The sequence below is a fragment of the Nymphaea colorata genome, chromosome 3 (assembly GCF_008831285.2).
Source record: "Nymphaea colorata isolate Beijing-Zhang1983 chromosome 3, ASM883128v2, whole genome shotgun sequence".
Classification (NCBI taxonomy): domain Eukaryota; kingdom Viridiplantae; phylum Streptophyta; class Magnoliopsida; order Nymphaeales; family Nymphaeaceae; genus Nymphaea; species Nymphaea colorata.
The window spans coordinates 17,043,083-17,070,847 of NC_045140.1; the positions used below are offsets into that span (position 1 = coordinate 17,043,083).

Genomic DNA, 27,765 nt, shown 5'->3' on the forward strand with positions numbered 1-27,765 from the left:
TGAGAGGTCCAGATACCAAAAACTAAACAAATAAGGTATGATTGATGATCCCTCCCTTCGGCAATAGAAAGAACTCATTGGAACTTAGAGTGAAGAGATTATGGGTCAAGTCATTTTAAGTACTTGAAAATGTGTCTACCCATCGCGCTTTCTAATGCTTTTGTCCGAGATAGTGGTCGGGAGGAAGCAACTGTTTGTCTTTCTTGAGATCTTCTTTTTCATTTTTGTTCTTTTAAAAAAAAAAGCGTACATGATCTTACCAGTATTTTTCGGGTTTTTCTTCTCTTTCCCTGTCATTTGCTCATCCCTCTAAAGCAGGATTTTGTATACCCATTACATCTCATTTCCATCTAACTTGCGGTTGACAAAACTCTTTCATGGATATTTCACCACCTTCAAACAAGTGGGCTGAGGATTTAGCTGGGTTAATTTAATCCCCTGTCACCTACAGTCACCCCCACAACAGTGTAAAGCCCTGGAGTGAAGGCCCCTTAAATTCCCAGGAATCATGCCCTCAGATAAGTGCAATGGGGATCAATTCTTCAAGAGGCTGCAATGGGGTTTGAATTCATGACCAGCAACCTGTGAACCAATGCCATTCACAGATGCGCTCACCCCTTGGATTGTACAGAAGCAATTGGTCCGATTAAATATTTTTGGGGTGTAATAATGAAGAAAGTACTGTATGACTTTTGCTTTGCAACTTCACCATATTTTGATCTTCAAATCATCCTATCGACCAACATGTTCTCCCTTTTTTTTTTTTTTCCCTCAGTGGGTGAAAGGAAGAAGTTTTTTGATGTGAATATGTTGGATTTCGTGGACCGAGAGCTACAGGTTTACATCAACAAAGAACGGTCTACAGCTTGCAAAACCATTCATTGAGCGCCAAAAACTACATGTTCCCATTGTGGATGTTTCAAGAAGACAGTGTTTGATAATGAGAATGATATTGTGTCCTTGAAACACTTTTTTTGTAAAATGAGATGTAAGTTTTTCATTTGTACAACTGTAAATTGTTCAGTAAATTACATCTCGAGGGTCATTTTAAGGAGCCATGCCTGGTCCATTACAGGCCGACCCTATAATTTATGGATGTTCACATATCAAACAACCAACCCCAAGTACAATATGCCTTCATAGTATTTTTGAAACATGTATAATAAGAAAATGTGCTCTAAAAACACACCGTTCTTCCTACTGGACACCCTTAAAAAAAGGAGATATCTTAAACATGCTGAAATTTCTCTCCCTTTTTTCGGCTTATATGCTTACTTCATTCAACTCAAAGTGCTTGCAGTCCAAATGCTCTGGACCCACCAACCGATCAGCTGTGCTACGTCCAAAAGGGACTCAACGAACCTCTTAATGTATTACCGGACATCCTTCCTAAGATCTTATATTGTCTGTTTGAAGGTCTATGAGTACGGGCATGTTGGTGTTATTAACTTTCTAACCTGAGTATCATGGCCGCCTGTAAGCCTTCCCTGACTTGGAGTTGGCTCTCTGAGTTCTTCATCTCAGGCCAGGCAGAGCGAGTCTAAGACGCGACAACGTCGGGCTCGAGCAGGCCCAAAACCTTTGGCGGCAGCTCAAACCCAACCTGCTTAGTTATCGAGTTGGGACCCACCATCAACTTTATACCTGTCTAGTACCTTGAAACTCTTAACATTTCATATTTTAATATCTCAAAAACACACAACCATGTATCAAGTGTTTCTAAAAGAGCTATAAGCTGCACACATGAAAAGTTTTTAAAGGAGATATGGGTGATGCATCAAAAGTTTGTATGCCCACACATATATATATATATAACCACAAAGAGAAGAAAAATAAAACATAATAAAAATGATTTTTAAATACATATATGATATATTGGGTTGGGTTGGGTTGGGCCTCAAATATCTAGCTTAAGCCAGTCTAACTCGACAATTTTTTTTTTTTTTTAATTGAGCCAGCTTAAATGTCAAATAACCAGCCCCGTCACTAACCTGGTACCCAACTACCCATCTTGTACCGAGCTAGTTGCCCAACCTTATCCTCAATCCTCCAAAAAAATATCCTAACAATTAAAAGTTTCTTAATCATGAACTTAGTCCTAAATTCCTCATAATTTGATAGCACTAAACATGGGACAGATGCTAGTTTCCCAACTGAAAACCTTATTTATTAATTGCTAAAACTAGTATATTATAATATAGTTTCATATTGGGTCTCAAAATGGACTCCAGGGTCTCGTTTCACGAATTTCGATGTATCTTCTCAAGAAAAGTCAAGTTTTGCACTTTAAAACTTTATTTTTAAATGACCGAAATGTCCTTTATCTAAAAAAGAGATTTGTGTGAAATGACAGAACTACCCATTTTGCTCGGCCCCTCTCCTCGCCGCTCCGTTTTGCCGTGAGTGAAGTGATCAAATTGGAAAGCCCGGGTAGGTAGCGGACAAAAAGCGGCAGCCCCGACCGCCACCCTTGGCTATATATGCCGTGATAGCGGACAGGGGCGGAGGCCGCTGCTGCGTTCTTGGCCGCACCAGACGGTGGGGTTACGGGACGTGTGGGCGTTCACGTGAAATTCACGTGCGCTGCTTGTCCCCATGCAAGACCCTCACGTGGCCCCCATTGAGAGAGAGTTCTAGAGCGAGACAGGGTTCTGGTCAATGTATCAGTTGCAGAAGACTGCTTCTGCTTGGCAGCAGCCATTCATTTTTGCAGACACTTGATTTTTCTGGCTTAACATTACAAACCCTTCCTTTAGGTGGCACTTTTTTGGTTTCTTCCTGGGCTGGTATGGTTCTGCATCTGAAAGCCAACATGGTAACGTTAGTCTAGATGAGCATCACTGATTCACTTCTGTTCTTCTTTTTTCCCTTTCTTTTCCTCCTTGGTAGAGAGAGATAAATATCCTATGTCGATCTGGATTCTCGTTAAAAATGATGAAAATGGTAATCACCATCAAGCCTAAAGCCTTAAACAAATGCAGATGCATGGTAACTCAGCCAAGAACAGTTGTAATTGGCTAACATTTAGGATTTTGGAACACACCGAGGGCCAAACCTGGAGTTTGGTAAATAAGCAGAAGGAGCAACAGGAACAAAACCAATTAAATCCAATCTTAAACTCATTTAACATCCCAATCAGGGCATCACTCTGTTTTTGCAAGCATGCATCTCAAACATTCATCCCCAACATGATACTAAAGATAGAAGACTGTGGAAACTCAATACCTTGTGAAGATTGAAGACTATGGGGACACTACTTTCTGCTGAAACGGGCGGGTGGGCAGAAGCTTCCTGTGAAATGCTATTCTTATGTCAGAAAATTTTGTGATCATAATAGAAAGTTAATCCAACATTTTAGAAATAATTGGTTTCTAAAACCAGACCTTCATGAAAAGACATTCGCTTAACTTGTTTGCTTTTTCTTCCGAGAGATATGCTTAATGGAGCAGCTTTGCTTTAGAGATGCGACAAAGATGGTGACCTCGTGCTTTTGTCAAGCTTGGGCGGGTTTGTATATGGCGAAACAGAGGAGGCTTTTGGATCACAGCTGTGAGGCAGAGATGTGGGCAGATGAGTAGTCGCAGACCCATCAACTAGGAGGGCCTTTCATGGTCATCGGCGATTCGTGAACCACCGTCTCCCACGTCGAGCGAGTGATGTGTTGAAACTGTAGGGCGCTTTTTCCTGCAAAAGCAGAGGAGGAGGAGCAGCCGGACTTCCATGACCACCTCACAATTAAACCAATAATTTGATTAACACCACTTGGAACCATATGATCATCATTATATACCATATATATACACCCCCTTTTAATGTATATCTATTGATCTGTAATGAATAACCATTTGTCTGTACTGCACATGATAATTATAATATGTTTTATAAAAGAAACGTGATTAGCAATTTGTAGTTAGATTTTAATTACTCATCATCCTCATTCGGATGACTTATAATGAACATACATACGTCCGCTACTTTTACTATGGCCATAGAACTGAATCTATCCATCTTCCGTCCCCATCTACTGTCTCTTTCCGCATCTTTACTTCCTGTGACGCTAAAAGTACATCAAATTGATTCTTTTCTCTCTCATCCCTATCTTTCTCTCTCTTTCTTATGCTGGAATTGCAATTGGGTCTGGCTTTGTAAGTAGGAATAGGATGGTGGTGCCATAGCCGTACGTGCGATACAATGTATGTAGGTATATACAGTGCCTGGGATTCGATCTACCCACAGCTTTGAAGGCCGCCCACAGCATTTCAGCGTCCGGCCATTGTCAGGCCCTACCGGCCTCCTCTCCCTCTCTAGACAAAATCTCGTACCTACCAGGCCGCAACAACAGCTTCGGACTCGTGAAAAGGGCCGGCCATTCATGAGCTGTGCCCCGTACTCCAATCATCCACCCAACCATCCTTCTCCCTCTTCTCCTGCCCCCACCTCCATTGACGACCTCCTCATTATCTTCGTTTCACTTCCTTTGATACATCTTAAGCGACATGTACATTTCATTGTTTCTCTCCTCGTATACTTAAAATTTATTATAGCTAATTGATTGTTTATCTTATGTTTTCATATTCGATATCATGAACAGGCCTTGTTTATCTTATGTTTTCATATTCAATATCATGAACATGCCGCTTTGTAGTAGTAGCAGTCGTTGCTGTACTAAAAAGTAAGGATTGACAGAGATGCTCCAGTATTGGAATAAAAAACTCTGCAGAGTCGAGGTCCACACTGTTTTTTTTTTTTTTTTCTGATTTACTACGCTTGAGTATTCAAAAGGAATTGAACCTGGAAGAAAAGTTGGAGGAGCGGGGAGCCGATCGGGACCGACATTGATGACAATTACTTGCATGAGAAGTAGTGCAAAGTGCAAAGGATCAATGCGTCGATCCTTATCCATAACAGCCAGTGACTGTGTAACACATTTACACGCACTGCCAACTAAACCAAAAGAGGAAGATGAACATACTCTCTCTCTCTACCTCGCTTCGTCTCTCTCCAGACCTCTCGTTTAGAATACTAAAGCTGGGCGGTACACTTGTCCGACCTGACAAGAGGACATTAAATGTTTTAAGGGAGGTACCAACTTGCTTGAATGACACCTGTAGCTTGTGAGCATCGTTTGCCTTCAGATTTTTGCACCTCTCTCTCTCTAGACTTGGACGCAGGAGGGACCAGCCTCGGCCTGAAGGGAGGGGCCATGGAAAAGGACCTTAAACGATCATGGCCGTTGCATCTCGGAAAATGATGTTTGTCCTCTCAGGGCGACGTGTGATTTTCTGTCGCCGGAAACCTAAGTAGAGGGACCATGCATGTCTGCGCTTATCACCATGCATGCATGTCCTCTCTCTTTCTATCTCTCCCCTGAAATAAAGAACTTACATTCCATATTCACACCAGGTGTCACGTTCAGCCTTGCACTCATCAGACAGAGCCATGCAGCCACCGGAGGAACTATTGGAGTTCGAACTCGCTCCTTGTTTTCGTTCTCCACTTCTTCGCTCCCAAGTAAAACAACCATCCATGTTATGGCAAAAGTAAAAAATAGAGACACCCAACTTTCTCTTCCTCTTACACCTAAAAATTAGATGGAATATAGTACTTCAGTCGACAATCCGCAGCTTAAAATGAGTTCTCCAATCCCTTCCATCCCATTATAAGAATAAATGCAAAGAAATTTTAAGCTGCTCAGACTAGTGACCATGACCATGTGGTTCCCCACTATATATATATATATATATATATATATATATAGAGAGAGAGAGAGAGAGAGAGAGAGAGATTATCAGACTCGACCTTAACGTATTCATTGAAACCAGGGTCGCATCATGCATGAAAAAGCAAGGTAACGAAACATTTTTAAAGAAAGAAGATAAATGAAGATTGGAAGTCCACGAGGAGTAGACAGAACTCGATATCTTTTGAAAATGAAACACACACACACACACATATATATATATATATATATATATATATATATATATATATATATATATATGCTGGGATTGATCACGGAATGAAGCACGCACCATCCATGCATGGTATATATATATATATATATATATATATATATATATATATATATATATATATATATATATATATATATATATATATATATATACATATATATATATATATATATATATATATATATATATATACATATATATATATGCTGGGATTGATCACGGAATGAAGCACGCACCATCCATGCATGGTATATACATATATACGTGGTTAGTGGTGGTCCTTGGCCTAGCCAAAGCGTGAGAGAGGAACATTAATATGCAACAATTGATATCATGTCCTTCGCAGTTGGTGCATTCATTTTCAACCATGCTTTATTCAGTGCGAGTTTGAAACAACTTATCTTAACAAAATGGTCCTTATTTTATAGCATAACTGATATCGTGTGGCTTAGTGGACTGGTCCCTGTTTTGTAGGAAACTTTTCAAAATCATCTGCATTTTTTTATCGCCTTGCAACTTGGTGCCCCTTTATCTGTTCCTGCCTTCTTTGCTTTTGTATGTTGATTTCTTTCATTTAATTTGCCTATCGTATTACAGAAAATTAAAGAAGGAATTGCACTCTCATTTTTCTGGAATCACGGCATATTTTCCGGTGGTGGTACAACTTCCTGCCTTTTTTTGGTACCTTGTCTAAAAAAAAATTCTTTTTTTTTTTTTTATAAAAATGTTGTGACCACTGGCATGAGCTCAGATTCCCAATGGTTGGATCTTGCATATGGAAGTACTGTGTAGATGCTTTAGCCGTATGGCCTTGGTCTTCGTTTTCAATATTTAAAAAAGAGACGAATGCATTGAGGTTGCGCAGCTCAAACTCTGCGAGAAACACATCAAAATGAACCGATTTCTTTTTTCAGCTTTTTACCCTGCTTTTTTTTTTAATTTTTTAACTGAAAAATTACATTTTTTATAGTTAGAAATGAAAGGTTACTAAAACTTATGAGTTTCAACTACAAGACCATATACTTAGATTTCCATAAGCGTCAAGTCCTTGCAAAAACAGCCAACACAGCCCTAGACTGAGCTTGGGGGGTCGCTCATTTACATATTATGCATGCAAAAAGAAAAACCCTAATCAACTAAGATTATGTATTTTGCTTAAAAAAAAACCACAAGTTTTTAGGGAATTGGGAGTAAACAAGGATATTACATGTTTGATAGATTCTTTAGCATAATGAAATTAGAAGAAATATATATCCAATTCAAAGTTGGAAGATATAACAAGTGGTAGGTTTGGTGAAGTGGGCCATTATTTCCTTTCTACGTAAAAGGTGCCATGTGGAGGAGGGGTTAACCACAAGGCCAAAGATGAACGAAGCTGGTTATATGCATCATTATGGTGCAGAACTCCATGGGTCCGATGCCGTCACGTGTTATCGGGCCATAAACCACCAAGTCGGAGTCAAGGGCTGTCTGAGTCAGATTTAAAAAAAAAATTTTACAACCCAAAAAAAAAAAAAAGATGATGTTATGTAGAAGTTAGTTAGGGAATGTGGTTTTTTGCATGGCCATTTTTCTTCAAGAATATCTAAAGAACTAAACAAGTGGCAGCTGCTAGTTGGTCCAATGGAAAAAATACAAAGGGCGTCGGATTGAAAACCTTGAGTCAAATCTCAACTCTAACATTCAGTTGCGTATAGTCCTTAAGATTTTTTTCTTAAAAAACATTGAACTTGTGTGCATACCGCAGCCACGTTTCTTACTTCATCTTTTGTGACAGATTTAATTTTGTACATAATTTTTTTTTTTTTTTTGTTTTAAACAGGCAACTGATCATTTCATATCTGCCTTGTTGTGATTGCCAAACGCGTGCATATAAGATTTTATATTTTTATTAGTCTACAAATTGTTAGATGTTCACCGTAGGTATGAATGTAGTCAACAAATTAATCAGGTTTGAAGTGGAAAGAGGCAAGAGAAAGAGAGAGAGAAAGAGAAGATTTGAGAGGGAACAGTTTGTTTTGTTACTGTCTTCTCAATATGCCTCAAAGATTAATGCAGGTTCATAGAATAGTGTGTTACGATACGGTATTCCATGGATTTACTCTAATTTTTTGGAAAGATACATGAAAGAACAACAAATTGTTACCATTGCCAACCAACCTCTTAATTGCAAGGCTAAATATTACGACAACTTTTTTAATGTGCAATTTAGAAGTAAGACTAAGACTAGAGGGTTTTACCCAGAGGCATAGGAAAAATGAGATAGAATAAAACATGTACTTCTTATATTGGCAAATCTTTACATGCACCGAAACCCCATAGTTTCTTGTTTATTGAACTTCCAACAGCTTAATACTGAAACCTCCTTGGATGTTCATTTGCGGCAAAATCTTGTTCATGAAAAAAAAAAAAAATCCTTCTGCATTTTCAATTTCGAATTCTTTGTTTTAGATCCTTTTCGTCAGTTTGTGCTTGTCCAAGTTGGTGAACCCACTTTATTTTGTCATTTGTAATCCTTTCTCTCCTTTATAATGGAGTCTGGTGTGATCACTTGTCCATATGTCTTTTGCATTCTATATCGCCTAAGGAAGAACTGAGAAGTAAAGAATTTATAGATGGCGACTTGGGCGGCTCTAGTGATGTTAAGGGACAAGTCATTGAGAAGATGCTGTCATAACCAATACAAAAAACGGCAGCATAATTGAAAGGATTATTGTAAAGGAAAGAAGATTGAGACCTATAATAAATTTTCTGAGCATATGTTGTCTTATTTGAGTATTGATCGCTCACCAATATTGCATTTTATTGAAAAGACAAACCATTTAATTTGAGGAATATGAACATTTATTATACACCATGGAAAAGGTATCTAGGGTAACCAATATAATTGCTTTTTTTTTTTTAAATTAGCAAAAGGAGACGACCGAAAAAGCCAATGCATGGTGAAATCACTAACGGGATTGCATTGATACAAATTCTATTTAACATTATTCGTTGCAAAACTAGTTAAAAAACAAATGAAGCTCTTAGAAAGAGTTCCACAAGAAGAATGCTGTGATTTTACAACTTGTGTTTATATTCTTGTTATAAGGACATGTGTTTTAGGAACATAATATTTTGCTAATCAGATGTGCTTTTATCGACGAAAGGAGTCAGCAGGACAACCAGAAATCATGATAAGTAGATATTACTGTTAGTTGAGATCCATGACCATAGATTAAATTTTACTGTCTAGTTGGAAAGAAGATGTTTTAAAAAAAAAAAACTAATGAACCGACCAGATCAACAACTATATAAAGAATTGTTTAAGTCAATAAAACCATTTGGGCGACAAGAAGATCGGTCTTTCCCTGTCTATAGAACCCTCAAAAAAATATTATTGAAATTACTAGGCCTTTTATACTACAGCTTCGCAAGGTTATCTTTTATGTGCTGCAAATTGGAGAAACATTAATATCTTTTATGTGCTCCAAATTGGGGAAACATTAATATTTTAACTATCAGAAGCGTCCAATACATATGTATATATTGAATGGCGACTTTAGCTTTTCAAAATCACTCGTCCAGTCCAACATGATTGGACGATTAAGAAAAAAATAAAGAAGAAAAAGATGAGAGTATTTTCAAAATCTGGTATTAGTTTATACGTTTTCTTCTTATTTTTCTCTCAATCATCCATCTCTTCAAATGGACGGCCTTGGTTAGATAACTGGTTGATTCTGAATAGCTAGAATCATTATTATATATACGTGCAGTGGAGGCTTAACGGGCCCGTCCTAATATATGTCCAACCAATAGTTCCATAATCAGGGCCCGGTCTCCTCTCAAAATTGGTTGCCGGATTAAACAATATGGCTCAACTAGCTCAAGGCAATTAGATAAACCCTTAGACATGCCCTCCAAAATATGCAGGCTTGTGGACAGTCCTTGACCAAAATCACAGCCAAATTTCAAGTAGGGATGCCTTTATGAGGCCCAAGTGGGAGATTCCCATAGTACCATACTATATATTCTATACCTATGACGCTATAAACCTTGCATCCACTTGATAATTTAATATTATATGTATATAATATATATATATATATATATATATATATATATATATATTATATACATACAATTCAGAAGAAAGATTTAAAAAAGGGCACATATTCCTTCGAAAAGATAAAACCAAGTTTTATGATATTCTTTTCCCATTCCAAAGTCCAAGGTCGGTCATGCAGATAAAATACTATTCATGTGAATGACTGTTGCTTGGCATCATTAGAAGGTTAAACCCCAGTTCAATGTCATTAATGGAAAACGAGAGCTTCCTGCCAGTTGCTTGTTTCAATCAATAAATGTGGTTATTAATAAGTTTGGTTTTGAAGCATGTCATGTGCTTGGTACATGAAGAAGGGTAGGTACAGGAACCGAGCAGTAAGAACATGGTTGGGTTACCTTGGAATCTGGGGACATGCCTCAAAAAATATGTAATCGAATCAATTGTAGATCTGATCCTGCTCCCTAGGAGCAAAGCTAATGCCAACAACATTCATGGTCAATTTCCCAATTGGTGATTTAATAACATAGTAGCAAAATCATCTTGATCTGTTGTTCGATTGTCTTGTTTTCAGTGTCCATCAGAAGCACAGCAAGTTGAAATTTTTAAATAAAAAAAAAGTGTTGGTTGACAGTAAGCAATAATCGCAACCTGTGAAAGTTACTTAGACATGATCGGAAACTTTGAGTTGATTCCTTTTATGGGGTGTAATGTAGCTGGTCGGCGATTCATTGAAAGTTTGATTGTCAGTTCGATTCTCATGAATACTGCTCTGAAGTATTGCATGTTTCGACCTCTCATCGGATGCCAAAGTCAAAGCTGAATGTAGTTCCAAGGACCTTGCATTCTAGCTAAGATCGAGAATGGATCACAGCTTGTTGATTGGATCACCGATTCTATGAAATATGATATACAAATTGATCCTTTCTCTATGTTCTATCTCAAACCATGAAATGCATGGGAAAGAACACTTTGTGGCAAGATCTAGTGGTTTATTCTATTAATTAAATGCCGTTAAGTAGTTTAGTAATTGAAGACTTGTCACTGCACAGTTAGCGGCACATGGTTTTTCCTTTGTTTATTAAAAAAAAAAAGGAAGTTATTCATTTCGTTGACATTTTGGATATTTGTTTGAAAAATTAATGCAGACGCATACTATAATTGCATAATTCATAGCCACAGAAAACAAGCATTATTAAAAAAATGCATTTAAATCATTCAAAACTGGTCAGCCTAGTAGAATGAAAACATGTTTTTTGAAAAAAAAAATGTCAAAAATGAAAAAATGAGTTTTCCAGCTTTTTTTTTTCATGTTTTTCAACCATATCTAAAGACAGGAAAGTTGCGCTTGAAGATCTGCTTTTCTAGAATGTGCTCTATGCTTGCCATGGGGAGATATAAGGTGTCTCTCCATATGGTTGACAATCGCCTTGTCCCCATCAAAATCAAAATGTCTATCGTCATTTAAGCAATACGATTACACATTTCTAATTAGTTTCCTACAAATTGTGGATGGAATATCATTAAAGAAATGGGTAGTTGTTGTGGCATTTCACTTTCACAAGGTCGTTGATATGGTCACTTGAATCAACTTGAAAATTAAGTCATTACTTAAGTACTGATGTCGCCCCACAAGTTGGCCGTAGATGTTATCTCTTTAAAGATGTGTAATATATTGCGGCAATCTTAATGAAGGATTCTTAAGGTTGGAACAAAAAGGTGAAATATTTTGGGACCTTTTATCAACTTGAACCGCATTCACAAATGCCACTTTCTCTAGTGGGTATTGAGAATAATGTACTAGGAGACCTGGTGAAGTATTGTATTTTGTGGAAACCATAGTCTCAAAGCAAAGATGTTGCTGTGATTACGGCCTTTAAACGACAAAAAAGATTTTCCTAAACATAACTCAAGAGTGCATGCAGTTTTCGGTGATTTAAAACGAAAACGATGGATTTAAGATCAGATTATCCCCTCCTCTCTCCCAATATTGAATCAGACATTTTCTCCAAGAACTTTAAGGTTGTGTTTGTTTCATCGCAGATCTTAAATCCATGGATTTAAGGTCGGGCCACCTCCTTCATTTGACTTTAAATCCCTCGCATTTAACATGTAGCTTCCATTTTAAGTCCATGCATGCTATTGAGGTAATCTCTCAAAACATAACTTTTTATGCGGTCATCAAACACCGTTTAAATGTGGATCTTAGGACTGACCTAAAATCCTTAGTTTTGATCAACTATGAATTTTGCCAAGAAGCTTTTGCTATATCAGAAAAAATATGTTATGTCAAATCCGCATCAAATTCATTTATAGATTTGAAATAAAGTAATGAAATGTTCCCTAAAGGGTTTTAATATGAACTATGAGGATAGTGGTACTGATACCATAACAATGAATCAAGGATTGCTAAAAGATATTGATGATGGCAGTGCTGTTCATAACACCATATTTTCCCATTATATTTTTAGAAACATTATATGAATGTTTGGAAAAGTTTGGAGATTGTCCATTGGTCATACATTGGCTGACGATGTGGATATACCTTTGCCTATTAAGAGAGCAAAAAGAAAAAGAAAAAAAGAAAATCAAATTGTATGTAGGATTTGTCAATAAGATTTTTTTTTTTTGAATTGATTTATGCTCCATCTCTTCCTAGTTAGATCAGATGGTAAGTTGCTGCATGAACTAGTCTTCCAAATACATGTTGGCAACAGGTCCACTTCTGGAGTATGGACAACCTTGAAGTACTGCCCTATATCAAACATATAAATTTCCTAATTATTTAGAGCTTGTCAAAAGGCCAAGTGGCACAGCTTGTTTGCTAGGCCTGATCTTTTGAGTGAAGGGTCAGTTTCGCTACCTTCTACCAGCGGCAGAGCCACATACAGGAAGTCCTGTGTGGGCAGTTCGATAACAAAAAATAAAAAAAAAAAAGAAAAGAAAGAAAAAGAGAACATGTTAACAAAGTAGTAGTGAGTTTGTTGAAAATTTAAAAAGGAACATTGTTGACAAGTTAAAGTGAGTTTGTTGAAAATTTGAACTGTTATGAAACTATGTGAAATCTACCAATCCTTGCTTCAAAGGGTATAACATACCTGGTCGGGTTAGGAGCTTGTTTAAGGTGGGTCTCTAGTTTGACTTTCGTGGGTGCTATGTCTCTGCGTCTTAAGTGATGAAATATGATATCTAAGCTGAAGGGTACATCATTGCAATCGTTGATGCAAAAGGAGCCTATAGCCCCAGATGTATGGGGATGGATGCCGGGCCTTCCAGCCTCTGTTTCAAATGATGGGTTGTAAACTTTCTGCTCACCCGAAAAGTTACCAATCCTTAAAATTTGGCAGCAATCTTGCAAAAACATTGCTTGGCAGCCAATCTTGTAACAAACTAGGGTTTTAAATGGGATGAATCTGGTGCAAGATTTAAGCGCAAGCATTCTAAGTGACCTGAATCTAATAAGTATTCAATACCATGCAATGGTTAACCAAATCCAGTTTTACCATGCAAAATTCAAAGACTAAAGAGAGTGCTCCTTCTCATTGTTTTCTCATTCTTAAGTTACTTTCTCGACGTCATCCTGGCGAAGAATTTATTCAACTTTAAGTGCAAATTGTAAGAGAGTGACGGATCTTAGTCCTTTCTCATTGTTTATAAATGAGCTTCTCAACGTCATCCTAGATTGCTAATAAATGGAATTGCGAGTGCAGATCCAAGGCAGATATTGCATTGCCTCTTCTGGTCGTTACAAAATTAGGTTTTCTGACTGGGGAATGTCAACGGGTCGGACTTAAGCGGTTCCTGGATCTAGCTCCTCATCTGCGGTGGACCAATTACTCTTAGCATTCGATCTTAGTTCAAACCCGAATCCAAAACCCGACAAGAGTGAGGCACATTCATATTGAGTCTATAACGGGTAATGATCAAGATTCAAGAGCCACTGCAAGATCTGGATAAAAATCCAAAATCCAGATTAAGTAAGATACGTTTAGGTGGCCTGACCCCGTCCTGCTCCACTTGGCAACCACCACTAAGGTAGTGGGTTTACCAACTTCATATCCGAAGCACCGACCGCACCATATCATGCTAAAAATTGCAACAGCTTAACGATAGCATGCATTATGAAAAAAAGTCTCACATTTTTTTTAAAAAAAAATTAATTTTATTATTATTTAAAATATTCGAACCTATTTTATATTTCTACTTTTATGCATAATCAAATTTCCATATTATTTTAAAACAAATATGGATAAAGAGGGAACATGGGTCAAGCGGGTTGGAATCCCATTCAGGGTTTGCCGGCGACCGGCGGCACCGGGCCGGCATCACGAAGCACGAAATATTTACTTAATTAAGAATAAAAATGAGATCTGTCCTGTTTTTCATGCAAGCATGAAGTTACGATCCTGCCCTTTCCTGTGGGCAATGTTGAGAGAGTGGAATTTGCTGAAAATGGCAAAAATGCCCTCGAGGCATTACGAGTACGTGCCACGGGGGAAGAGAGAGAGAGAGAGAGAGGGGCTTACCGTGGTTGGGAGGGAGTGAATGTGTGTGTATATAAAGGGGAAGAAGCGGAGACGGGTGGGAGCGGGAGTGCGGAGGAAGGCAGAGGCCGGCCGTTGAACCGCCACCGTCGGGACGATCTGATCTCTTTCCACTCTTCCTGTTCTTCCTCTTTTCTTCTGCTCCTTCGCCTTTGTCTCGTTCTTCCAACAGCTTCTGATCGGACCACGGTGCTTTGAAGCAGGTATTCTCTCTCTCCCTCCCTCCCTTCCCCTCTCTCTCTCCCTATAGTCAAGGACTCCTCCGAGTATAGGAGAGAAAGCAAGAAAAGAAATGCAGAACAAAAGATTTGGCCTAAAGGCGGTTCTGGAGTGATCGGCTTGGTTCTTACATCCCTGGTTTCTGATCAGAAAAAGATGCAGAAACAAAATGCCCGAGTCGAGTCGACTCCCGGGTTCCCTCTTTCTTGGAAACTTCTTGTCTTTTTACGCCTTTTTCGTCCTCGCAATGGCGAGTTCGATTTGAGATCTCGTTTTTCTGAGACCGCGTCGTCTGGGTTGTGGAACCCTTCCCCCCTTCTCTCTCTCTCTCTCACGCACACACACAAAAGGATCGGGCGATTTTTGTATCAGGTCTTTTACCGAAAGATTGGTCGGCGATTTCTGGTCGAGGTCTGCTATTGTCGAAACGAGGTCACGGGCTCATGATATGCATCCACAACTTTCTTTGGTCAAGTTTAATATCAGCTCTAAAACATCTTAATTAAGGAGATTTTTAGGTTGTTGAATTTGTTTTCATCTTGGGTTTATCATTTGCGAGTTTTCTTTCGTTTATCTGTGGTTCCTTTTAAATTTTAAACATCGGAAGTCACGTCCTCTTGGTATTTTTTAATGTTTTATGCTATTTTTATGCGTATTTTTTGAGTTCCCATTCTTATCCTTGGTTTCATCACGGAAACGAGCTTTCCGCCTTCCGGGTTTTTATATTTATTTGTTAATTTCCTTTCTGTTTAATTGTTAACTCGGGATGATTATTTTTCCGTGCTTTTTTCAAGAAAGTGTCCTTGTTCCGTTGCAGTTTGGGCTTACAGATTCGATTTAGCTATAAAATCCAACGTGAGTAAGTTGTGTTTTGTGTAGACCGTGACTTTATGGAATTACTCGCATTTTCTGTGATGCGAGTTTTTTTTAATATAACAATAATCATATTAATAAGTTAACAATAATGATCATCATCGTTGCATCTTCGGAGATGCGGTCGCTTCGGTTCTTGAACTTGGATTGAATTTTTGGATCTAGGATTTTCAGTTTTGGAATTTGATGACCAAGAAAAGTTATCCTTTCGCATCGATCACCTTCTCTCTCCGTCTCATCAAGTTTAGTTTTCGTCATCCCCAAGTTATAGTCTTGGAGTAGTCAAGTTTGACTGTTTTCCTACCGCTCGAGGAGGCACTTTTTCACGCACTAAAGAGTCTTCCTAGCATCTGCCTTGTTTTCCTATAGCACGGCAAGGCGGCTTCTGTCCCATGGTCAACTTAAACAGGCAATGGCTTCCTTTTTCACCACTCCCAAGCAAGTGAGAAGGGCTAACTTGGTTTTGTAAGGGAGGTATGACAGACCAGTCCAACCTTTTCTAGCCATGAATCAGCTTTGAGCTTGGTGCAGCCCCTGAATCTGGATTGGATGGTCCAAATTCTGTGCAATTTTACTCCAAAACTATTTTGATGGCCCTTTTTGTTTCATCGAGCTGTCTTTGGAAGCCCATATTTTGCGTTTCCATTAATCATGGTTTTCGTGTCGCTTCAATGAGAAAATTTGGGTAGTCCTTTCCAGTTGTTCTGGTTTGGAGTCTTTTCGATGAGTAAAACACGAAATAGAACTTTGATCTCAAGAAAACCCCTTTGAATTCCTCAGTTTGATGGAAGGTTAGGGCTTGCAATGTCCTGGAAGTTCCAATTTATGTGGTATTACTATTACTAATCACAAGCCAAGTCACTCTAGAAGTTGCTAAGGAATGCATTAAGTAGACCAATTTTTTGTGGTAAATGCTCGGAGTTAAATTTTATTAATGAGCTCGTTGTCTACCCAAGCCTATCTGGCGCAAAAGGAAAAAAAAAAGTGGGGGTCAACGGCTTTCTCTCTTTCCATGCTCTACTGGGTTTACATGGCTGAAATCTTTTTGGCCATGTTTCAGCTCTCTCTCTCTCTTCCCCTCCTTCCCTCTCCCTCTCTTTAAAGACTCCTGATTGGATAACGAGAGACTAATTTTTTCTGATAATTTTCTTGCTTGGTTGGTTTCAGAATATCTTTTGGCAAAATGGGGCTCTCAAGCCTCCCCGCGCCCTCAGAAGGTGTTCTCTCCGTGATCCTAGTGAACACAGTCCTATCCATCGCCATTTTCAAAGAGATCCTCAGATCCATCCTCCAGATTATAGGAATCAGGCTCGATCCAGCATTCTCAGAATCCGATGACGACATCCCCTCTGGCACGATCTCCATGGAACCGTTGCCTCCTTATGCTGAGGATATTCGGGATCGGATCTCCTCTGTCGTGTTTGAGTCCATCGGTTGCGCTCATGACACCGAATGTGCAGTCTGCTTGACGAGGTTTGAGCCGGAGTCGGAGGTCAGTAGGCTTTCTTGCGGCCATTTCTTCCACAAACCCTGCTTTGATAAATGGCTGGACTACTGGCATAGCACCTGCCCACTCTGTAGATCTTCATTGATGCCTGAAGATGAATGCTGGTAATGATCTAGTGCTCACTGCTACCTTCGCGGTTCTGGAGAGTGAATAACCACGTAAATGACGGCATTCGATTGCCCAAAGTTAACTACTGAATGAGTGGATGCCTGTACAAAGACGGTTGCCATACATAAAGGATGAAGGTGATACTGTTCTACCTTCATGTGTATATGCATATAGGCGTTGTAGTCTCACTTTTCCATGCACTATGTGCGACACGTGACAGTGGTCTAGGATTAGTGCAGTGCCTATGTTTTGTACATATCATATGCCTTGCTGTATGAAGAAAATGCTTTTTTGGTATGTGAACAGACCGTGTTGGCATCTTATAGAGAATGTCGAATGTGCCTCTTAGTATATGAAACATGACTCGTTTTCACTGTTACGGAGGATCTAGATCTGAGATCGGAAAATGGCCTTCGAATTATTGTGCAATTATATGAGTTCGTTAGGCCAATGAAATGCTGAAAACGGGGAGAGAGATTCGTGACGTTGGAATTGGATTTCTAAGGGTCGTTCCAATTTTGGCAGCCAAGAACTGATGACTGATGAGATGGCCTTGTCAATTGCATCTACTAGTGAGTGACAGAGACGTGAAGACTTGTTTCTTCCAAGTTTTGAGAATCCTCTGGAATTCTCTTTAATAATAAACATTATCCCAAGTGACACCGCCAAGATTGTTAATTGGTTTCCTTTGCGTGTTTTGCTGTATTTACCAAAATTATTTTCCAGCCAAAGTGTGAACATAGACAAATCCTTCGTTAGGTTAGGTAGAGACCCTATTTTGAGGCGTGTTTGAAGAGATTAAGCTAAGTGGACTGACTAGCTGCCAAACCTTTTTGATATTTTATCATGTGCCACCAAAGACAAATTCTTTGTTAGGTAGAGATGCTTGTGATTAAACATGCAATTAAGGGGCATAATCCAAAAGAGGAATAGAGGTACACCGAGTCATCCAGTACTTTTATAAAATTAAACCAAAAACGGTTACCCACTCTAATCGTGATCTGGTCCTAAACAATCTAAAATTCATCATAAACAATCTAAAACTCATCATAAACAATCTAAAACTCATCCAGGAGCTAAACTTCCGTGAGAGACATGATGCGGTCGAGCCAACTTATGATGATATGAGTCTCGTTTTGATGACCATAAAAGTGCTTTCGTCTCACAACCACCCTCAGAGATATTGGTCCTAAGATATGTATAATTTTTCCAACTTTTTATGTCAAAAGAGCCGATTAAAATAATATAATTAATTTCACAATTATTTAACACAATCAAAACAAGCCAATTTAGTCTGTCTGTTTCTGCAGACTGATTGACCTCCAATTATGGTACTACATATACAAACTTCAAGGCTATCCTGATCTGACAAAAGCGCTTTTTGAACGTCACCCAGATTCCAAGTTTGAAACCTGAAAAAGCTTAAATTCGCAGGCTAAAGGAGCTCCATTTATCTGAATTACTATTGAACTACGTAAATTACATGAGCTACAAAGCGATAATGGGCTATAGCGTGATGCCTGTACCAGGTAGGGCCATCAATGAGAAACGATGAATCAACGAATAAATGAAGGATCCAATTATCACATGGAGCAATAACTGATTTTTTTTTTCATTTATCATCATGATGGCGAGATGACGCCACTTCTTTTCATTATTCTTTGTTAACAGCTACATTGCCATGCTTGTAGGGAACAATCTGTCCAAGAGAGTATATATGCCTCCTCCAAGCAGTAGCGCGCCGCTGCAATACAAAAATATACTGTTTATAAAATTGATATCTAAACAACCAGAAAATAAATAATGGATTGCTATTTGACTGTTCCTGCAACTGAGCCTCCACTGGCAATTCCGTGTGTGTACAGGATCTATCATTTGATTTGAGGCAGGCTCCGATTGGATTGTCGAAGCTTTGCCTGGTTGCCCAGTATCGGTCTCAGTTGGCTGTGACACCAGACAGGAATATGTCATCAAGGAAGGGTTGGCAGAGCACAAACCTCACTGGGTTGATCCATGCTGAGAACTTCCGGAATGAGAGTAGATTCTGCAAACAATTACGGCATTACAAAGGGAAAAACAGAAATAGCATATGCCATCAGAAACATTCAGGACAATTTAAAGTCAACCCCAGATTACCTTCCAGTCCTATGTATGGAGTTGGCCTACAAAACAAGAACAAAAATAGAAAAGGATAAATGCAGTCTAAGGTCTGAAATCTGAATTGGTAGATAAAGAGGCTCGATTGGCTTCGTGAACTGATACATGGAGTCTGTATCTTTCCAATACTGAAAAGCATCACATGAAGGGGACTTTGGATGTCACCAACATAGAAGCGTGCATGGTAAATATCAAGGGCTGATCACGGATCAAGCACATCAACAAAGCTGTCCTTCAAGCTACAAGTTTAAATCCAGTGGACCAGCTCATTACTTCATTTCTTCAATTTTCAAATCATTATGGACAACGCCCTTCAGATTATTCATGGGCTCACTAACTCACAGGGTGGCACATTCATTTTAGTTAATTAAGTCAATCTGAATAGCCGACATTCTAGATGAGCATACGCATAATTTTCCAACTTGGGTAGTTTCCGGATGGTTAACTTGGAGCATTTCTTTGGACTGCTGCTACATGGCAATTATAAAAACACTAGCACCATCATACTGAGTTTCTCTCCATCAACATCTACAGCTTCATCACTAACCACTATCTTTCATCTCCAAGGCCACCATGATGAGGCCACATACACAAACATTAGGAATACAGTATTAATATTGCGAATCAAATATCACCAATTATTGCCATTATATTGATATGCCCATCTACCATCATTGCAGTACTACAACCATCATCATGACGGTTGTTTTCAGAGTTCTGCAACCAACCATATTTTTCGTAGTTACCACCACATCTGCCCGGTTGAAAGGCAAAAGGCAATCTAGACCGGTCCTTATCACTACTATATGGGCTATATTAATCTCCCATACCTGCAATCATCCATACTGAAAATCTTTGCTTGCAATTACCATCATCCACCAGGCCCCCATTGACTCAAATAGAAAGCACCATGATGACTGTTTTGACTCTCGCTGGCACTAACACTACCTCTGTTTTCTCAGGTCAACCATTGCAACAGACAAAATCCCATTACAACACCAAAGACCAAACAAAAAAGTTTGCAGCTATAATTCAATAAAAAGTCTAGTCAGAGTGGTTCAACCTATTAGTGCTATGATTCTCTCTCTCTCTCTCTCTCTCTCTCTCTCTCTCTCTCTCTCTCTCTTTCTCTCTGTTTTAACCTTATAGTTTAACAAAAACAGCAGCTTGTGAAACCACCATCCCGATTTGGAATAAAGAAAATATGACATAAATGAAATCTTAAAAGTTAGCATGACAGAGTATGAAACTATATGGCCTGTTTATTTTTTAGAAGAATGGAAAAATGCATCGAAAACAGAAGTGATTGTTTGTAGCTCCTAACTAAAGAAAGTATATACCTGCAATGCACCAGCAAAGGATGCAGCAAGTAGGAGAGGAGCAACATAACCAGTTGTATATGTCAGAAGTAGGCTACCACCAATAACAGGATCCTGTCACAAAGGGATACACTCAAATCAATCACTATCATTTGCCACTAATGCAGTAGCTTAGCCTTGACTAATGTCATATTAGTTACACAGACAACTGGTCGTTCTGCAAAGAGAAGAAATTAAAAATTATAAGAAAAATAACTGAAAGGCTGAGAATCCTGGTCAACATTCATGATACTTTTCTGGATTTTAGATACTAAAAGTTTCCTGATTACTGGTAACTGGTAAGCATAAATTGAACCATGAAAGAGCATGGTGCAAATGCAGCGCCTTATAGAGCTACAGCCCTGAACTACCTTAGTGGAAGCAACATATCCCAGCAAAGTTGCAAGAACAGGAGTACTGCAGGGAGAGGCAGCTAAGGCAAACGTTAGGCCAGCAAGATAAGCTTGCACACCTGCAATAAGCAGAAGAAGAGCTCAAAGATGATCAAACTTTATAACCTACACAGATAATATAGAAAGGGAAAAGAACATACTTGAAGGGAAATTAGATGCTGCAGCTCTTGCATCAAAGTTATTAAAGAATGAAGGAAGTTGTAATTCAACAACCTGCAAGAAAGCAATGAAAGAAGAGTGACAGGCCAAGTGCTTAAACCACAAATATGAACACAGGGATGATGGTGCAGCAAATATGCACATATTCGTCTATGCACAGAGAACTTTTTCTTCCTCACAATTGTGTAATACATGGTGCGCAACGATTCACACACACCATACAGAATTTGGGTGTTAAATCACCGAAAAAGTTTCTCATCAACTTTGTTTTTTGCAGTTAGGGTGTGGATTGCAGCATTAACTAAACTGTCCTTTAAAGCTCCAGCTTCATGGATGATGTTTTAATTTAACAATGCCCATGAATGCACACAGATGAAGCATATTTGACTGTCACAAGTACGTCACATATAATAAAGAAAGGCAAACTTGAGGCAAACATTCTTCCATAAAATTTACATTAGCCGATATGTTCTAATCAGTTTAACCAAGAGAAAAGTTTGAAGTCTTCATGTCTTGATGGTTAACTAAAATTCCTGAATGTAAGCAGTCACTGAAATCCAACATCACCAATGTCAAACATAAGAATGACCCCATGCATGCAGATGTTCTAGATATATATTGGCGATCCACATGTGCGGATATGCCAGTACCCCATCAAATCGGTTGGCTCAGTTCACATATTCTGAGTGAGCACAACCATGTACATAATTTCTCCATGCAGAGAAACAGAGACAAAGGGTTCCATAGATTTAACCAGGATATCTCTGCTTCAAACAAACCAAAACCAATTCAAGTAATATTATGCTGGGGCCAGGTTGCCTTATACTACTTAATGATTCAGTAGACTACTCTTTCGCAATCTGCTACATAGAAGAGACTTGATTTTTCATTTTCATAAACACCGTCTGGTTTCTCATAAAACAGCTTCTTATAGAGTGCTATTTTCGCTTCAAGGGAATGTCTTCCAGTAGAGTGCCACAAACTTGATATTGCAACATATCTTCTGCTTTCCTTTTAATTTACTTCAGGCACAAGATGATGCATGACCATGACATAGGAATATCTACGCTATTTCGAACAAGCATGGATATAACGTCTATAGGATAGCTTCTGTCTTGATAGTTATTTAAAGGGATTATATTCCTCTTAACACAGAGATTGCTTACATCCAAGAGATTTAAGCCCATTAAGATAGCCAAACCAGAAGCTGCCAGTGGAAGACCTTGACCAATCTGTCCATATGCCTTTCCAGCAAATGAAGCAGCAACACCTAGGATTGCCAGTGTGGTAGCCAGTCCCAGTGAAAATGCAAGAGAATCCCCAATTATCTGAGAAAATACTTTACATATAAATTTTGTCTCATGGAATGGTATTCAATATATTCCCAATTCAAACATAGTTCAGATAGTGGTGGGCCAGAAAAAATATGCATATCAAAATGGATTTGAAAAGAGAAATGGGCTAAAGAAGACTTCAGATGGAGACATTATTACCTGTACACGGCTTTTGCCTGATCCAAAAGCTCCTGTAAAAAATCTAAAAATTTAGCTGCACATCATAAAGCCTTTGAAAACAACAAATCATCAAAAGAAAAAAGACAGATGTACAGAAAAAGGGCTGCAGCTTAGCTCAACAATATAGTCATTATTCTTTTGAGCTTCTGTTGCCAGTATATTCAAAAGGGTCAAGTCAAGCTAAGCCAAGGAACAGAAGTAATGGAACCAATTATGAGTTGTTCAGCACATGTGCACAACAAAGAGAGCAGGAGAATCCCATACATCAGCAATCTGGCTTTTACCTCAGAAAAAATTCAGTTCATGATGGTTTCTAATTGCTTACCAATGTAGCCAAGGGTCAATGGGAGCACACTTAGTGTACAAGGGGAAAGACTTGTAACAAGCCCAGCACCAAAAATTACTGCCAAACTGCAAAGTGACAAATCAAATGTACGGTTAATATATGAATGCTTCCTAAAAATAAGTCATATTCTATTGCAACTTACACAACAAAATTGCAAACTAAAATTGCATTAAACCTGGTTAAATTCAGAGCTGAAAGTTGGTCTTGAACAGCCACATTAGCTTGCTGCCCAGCTGTATACAGGAAGCCTCCAAACCAATCTCCAAGGCTTGCATCTGCTAACACACTGGATTGCACATTCTAATCCAAATAGAAAAAGCAAAATTAGTTGCCTTTTCATTACAACATGCAAGTATAAGGATCTTCCTATTCTATCAATGGACTGTCTAAAGAAAATCAAATTTCAACATTGAAACAATGATTGCCTACCAAGATGTGTTCCACAGATGCATTTGCTGAAGAAACTGAAAAGAAACCTGCCACTGAAGCAAGATAATAGAGAAAGCTAAACCTCAAACGATTCTATACTCCAGAAACAAATGCTTATCAAGTATTCACGAACAATAAAAACAAACTAAGAACTATTGAAGGCTTGAAGCATAGAGAATTCACCAACAATCAGCAAAATAAAACTGTTCTTTGTTAAAAAAATAAGAACCTGCCAGAACAGTTGGATCATGATTACTTTACAAAGCTACAGGAGACAACCAGTATAAGCCTTTTTGTCGTTCTGTATTTGTAAAATAGTATGGTTCTATTTGTCTTGAAAAACTAGTTTTGTATTTGTAAAAGAGTATGGTTCTATTTGTCTTGAAAAACTAGTTTTGTATTTGTAAAAGAGTATGGTTCTATTTACTTTACAAAGCTACACGAGACAGCCAGTATTATCAGAACTTCATGCCATAGTAAGGGAGATTCGGTCAGTAAGATCCAGTATACAGGAAGTTTTAGAAGTTAAAAAAAATAAGTCCTAAAATGTATACCAATAAATTAAGCAACTCAATACATGAGGCCAGGCAGGGAAAAACAAGGGAAGGAGCATTTCAAAGAGTACATATAATGATTCCTTCATTTTACTAAACTCTCTCTAATGAAAGCATAGGGCATGAAACTTCTCTACAAAGTTTCAGACCAGAAAGCACAAATGTTTTGAAATGATTGAAGATCCAGATAGGAAACTCAAAGAAGCATCTGCCAGAGCATTTGATTAATTGCACAAGATAATAAGATTGTTGTTCATCAAAAATAAACTTTTATAGAACCAACGTTACTACTTAGACTTAGTAATATTATCAGAGTTTTAGTAACAACATAACTGAAGATACCATTACACATCAAATGCATAGAACCAGGAGAAAGAAGTAGCAACATAATCAATCCGATTAACAATTGGAGGAAAACTGTACACATCGCAAGGACCTGTACCTGTGGCAGCATTTAACAACGTTCCAACGTTGAGCACCAACTTCGCATCCTTCACTTCCTCCTCAACTTCATCTTGGTTGAGCTTCAAGAAGATCTCTCTTCTCAATGTTTTAACTGGTTGGGAATTGCCTTTTATAATAACAACAATATGAGAGATAATTACAACTCGATTTTGCATATTTCTACAATACATAACAACAAGCAACAAATAAATGATAAACTTCTAGAAAAAATTAGATGCACAAAGAAGGATAAAATGAGAATTAGAAACTTTTTACTCAAAACTTTTATAATATAACTTGCCATTTTTTGGCATGATTGTATGCTATCTGCCAATAGAAAGCTAGGATTCTCTCAATATAATCCGCTTAAAGAGGGACCGACTGGAAAGAGGTGCACTAAATCTCAATAGCATTTGAAAAGCCACAGTTTGGCATCAGCAATATCTATCAGTTGACATTTTCGCTGTTCGGTGCTCATCCGGAAACGTAATTCAGCTCGTTGAACAATCAGGCTATGTTGAATTTGAACGCAAAGGGAAAAGAGAAAAAACATCATTGATCATTCTTTTGTTAAACGACAAATGATGTAGAGAAAATCAATCGAAGGTCCAATTGCACATTGATGCATGAACTAAAAGGGTGAAAATGGCAGAAATTCTATCGTCGAAAACAAACATGTCTTGCACTGGATATATGTTTACCACGTCTTTTTATCGATGTTCTGCCTGGATTAACTCCCCCGGTCCAGTGACCGAGAACAGAAGACATCTGGAGAAAGAACAAACACGGAAAGCAAATAATTGGTTAACGAGAGGCGAAAGATTAAGGGAAATATACATTTTCTTAGTATGAAAACAATGGATTACTTGCTACAAACCAACAAACAGAATTTTCACAAAATCAACAGAGAACAAACAAAGAAGAAATGAGCCGGTAAACGCTTCCAGCCAGACAGTTCGATTTACTGGTGAAAACAAGACACAAATTCTGCATTTGCGTCCGCTCAGAAATGAACCTTTAACGAGCGCAAAGAGAAGCGGATGAAATGCTATAGCGATCATCCTCTTCTTTGGCAACAAAGAGTCAAATTTGCGGCTGAACTCTAACATGGTTGTCGGAGTTCTTCCACCGAGTCTTAGCAATAACAAAATAAGCAGCTTACCTGGCTCTTTGTTTCGCCCGAAACGCCAGGAAAGAGCTGGTGGGTGCTGGAAATCCACTAATTCCTGCCTCGCTCGAATCGAGAAACAGAGTTCGCGAGACGTGCCACGTGAAAGATTTGCGCTACGATGAGAATGAGAAGTGTGCTGCTGTGCTTAGCTATTTGTAGGGCCTTCCTCTGCAATATTTTGTGGATTTAGAATTACTTGAGAAAACGAAAAGGGAAGATATTAAAAAATTGAAATCTATAATACTTTCTTACAGATCAATATGCTTGAAATTTGGAGTTTGGACATAAAAACTGACGGAAATCTGGACAAAAACAAAATTCTTGTTTCTGGATCTGTTTTAGTTTTATGTCGTGAGTGTCTTGCCCTTGGAGAGTTGAACTATAAAAGCAAAACCCTTTTTTTTGAAGTTGTTTGGAAATCTACGGCCTACGCAAATTCAGTAAATTGGGCGTTTTCTACAAAATGTGGGACTCCCTTTGGCATTAATACCAAGTGCCGGTGGCAAATTTTAGAGTTCGTTTTATATTAAAAAAAGAACTCAGGCAATAAAAATGTTATTTAAATTCAGTTTTATAAGATAGGCAGTTGGCGAAACCATTGCTTGCTCAGTGTAACTGATAAGTCCACTCCTCCATTTACATTTTTAAGAGACATTTATGAGTATAATGAATTTTCTTCAAAGAAATTATTGGTCTTCTCCACTAAAATGTTAATATAATATATAATTATATTTTTATACATTTTTCATTATAAATACTATATTTTATATTAAACATTAATATTTAATTTAATTTAATTTATTTCTTAAAATCGGGTCTAAATCAGCAATAAAAATGAAGGGTGACTATGGTATTTCACTTGTGATGATCAAATTAAATTACACATGCTCTGCTGCCTTTATAAAATACCCAATCGGCCTTTAAAATAGAAAAACTTCAAAGCCTCCTCAAACTTTTCATATAAAATAATGAAATTCCTCGAATAAGAATGCCAAGTACCGTCTTTCTCCTGTTGAATGAATGTTTTGCTAGTTTGCTTGCTCTCACCTTAGACACCGGGAACCCAAGCGACCATTACACAAATTTCCTGCTTCTTCTGCCTCTGTCAAAATAGAGAGATGAATATGGAAACGCTCTAAAAGGCAGGGGAGTCCCCATTCTCCAACCAGGTAGGATGAACATCACAAACTCGACGAGCGTCGACAAATCCAAAGCCTACCATCTCCTTTAGATGGGGTGGTGTATATTTTCCTGGAAAGCAACGGGACATAGAGAGGACATTTTACTAGTAAGCAGATTGCCAAGAAGATTTTTTCTTCCTTCATCTTGAAAAGGAAAGAGGAAAAGAATCGAACGGAGACTTAGCAGATTCAAATGGCGATCCAACACGCGAACTGACAGTCACAGTCGTCAACGGAAACAGCATGAAGTGACGTCCACCATTGTTCCTCTGCAGGTCCTTTTAGAGTATGAACTGTTCAAAGGAATTCTCCACCACAACCATCGGCAAGTCGACGCAAATTGAGCAAGACAGACGCAGAAAATGGACGAACAGTAACCATCCTTAAGGGAACTATGAAGTCCATCCTCCCCACAGAAAAAAAATAATAATAATAAATTCGTTTATTCTCTGACGGTTATATTCTTGGTTTTTATCGGGAACAAGATATGCGTCGGAACTGGGGCAGAATATGAGCAATTTCCAACAAAATACCGGATATTAATTGATTGGGAACCAAATTCAGCTTCGAAGATCAGATGTAAAGCATCCTGCTAGCTCAGAGTGTACTGAGAGTAACGTTAACGAAGTACTCATTTCACAACTGGACTAGATTCACAAGCAAAAACTAGACACCAAGATTGATCAGATGCAACCATTAGCTGGATCTCTGTATAGTCTACTGAACCTGACAAAATTGGATTTGGACTCAAATCAGCTAAATTCAACT

At 38.3% G+C, this 27,765-nt stretch overlaps 2 protein-coding genes across 2 annotated transcripts; one reads left to right on the forward strand and one right to left on the reverse strand.

The window, feature by feature from the left end:
• The first annotated feature begins 16,839 nt into the window (after positions 1-16,839).
• On the forward strand, positions 16,840-17,317 carry LOC116250349 (probable E3 ubiquitin-protein ligase XERICO). Its single transcript, XM_031623977.1, has 2 exons — positions 16,840-17,148; positions 17,258-17,317. Exons 1-2 carry the CDS (start codon positions 16,840-16,842, stop codon positions 17,315-17,317), a joined length of 369 nt encoding a protein of 122 aa, XP_031479837.1.
• Positions 17,318-18,859: 1,542 nt separating this feature from the next.
• LOC116250897 (cytochrome c-type biogenesis ccda-like chloroplastic protein 2) lies at positions 18,860-26,186 on the reverse strand. Its single transcript, XM_031624880.2, has 14 exons — positions 26,069-26,186; positions 25,808-25,984; positions 25,347-25,413; positions 24,644-24,772; positions 23,648-23,700; positions 23,394-23,518; positions 23,198-23,283; positions 22,852-22,883; positions 22,525-22,686; positions 21,340-21,412; positions 21,158-21,258; positions 20,769-20,861; positions 19,269-19,315; positions 18,860-19,015 (listed from the first exon to the last, which is right to left on the reverse strand). The coding sequence occupies exons 3-14, from the start codon at positions 25,411-25,413 to the stop codon at positions 18,943-18,945; spliced, it is 1,041 nt and encodes a 346-aa protein (XP_031480740.1). The 5' UTR covers positions 25,808-25,984; positions 26,069-26,186; the 3' UTR covers positions 18,860-18,942.
• Between the last annotated feature and the right edge of the window lie 1,579 nt (positions 26,187-27,765).

Coding starts and splice junctions, on each gene's coding strand:
- LOC116250349 (XM_031623977.1), top strand. CDS start 16,840: ATGGGGCTCTCAAGCCTCCCCGCGCCCTCAGAAGGTGTTCTCTCCGTG. Junction 17,149..17,257: donor GGTTTGAGCCGGAGTCGGAG/GTCAGTAGGCTT, acceptor TGATGCCTGAAG/ATGAATGCTGGTAATGATCT.
- LOC116250897 (XM_031624880.2), bottom strand. CDS start 25,413: ATGTCTTCTGTTCTCGGTCACTGGACCGGGGGAGTTAATCCAGGCAGA. Junction 21,413..22,524: donor TGGGCTTAAATCTCTTGGAT/GTAAGCAATCTC, acceptor GCTTTCTTGCAG/GTTGTTGAATTACAACTTCC. Junction 21,259..21,339: donor AGCATCTAATTTCCCTTCAA/GTATGTTCTTTT, acceptor TGCTTATTGCAG/GTGTGCAAGCTTATCTTGCT.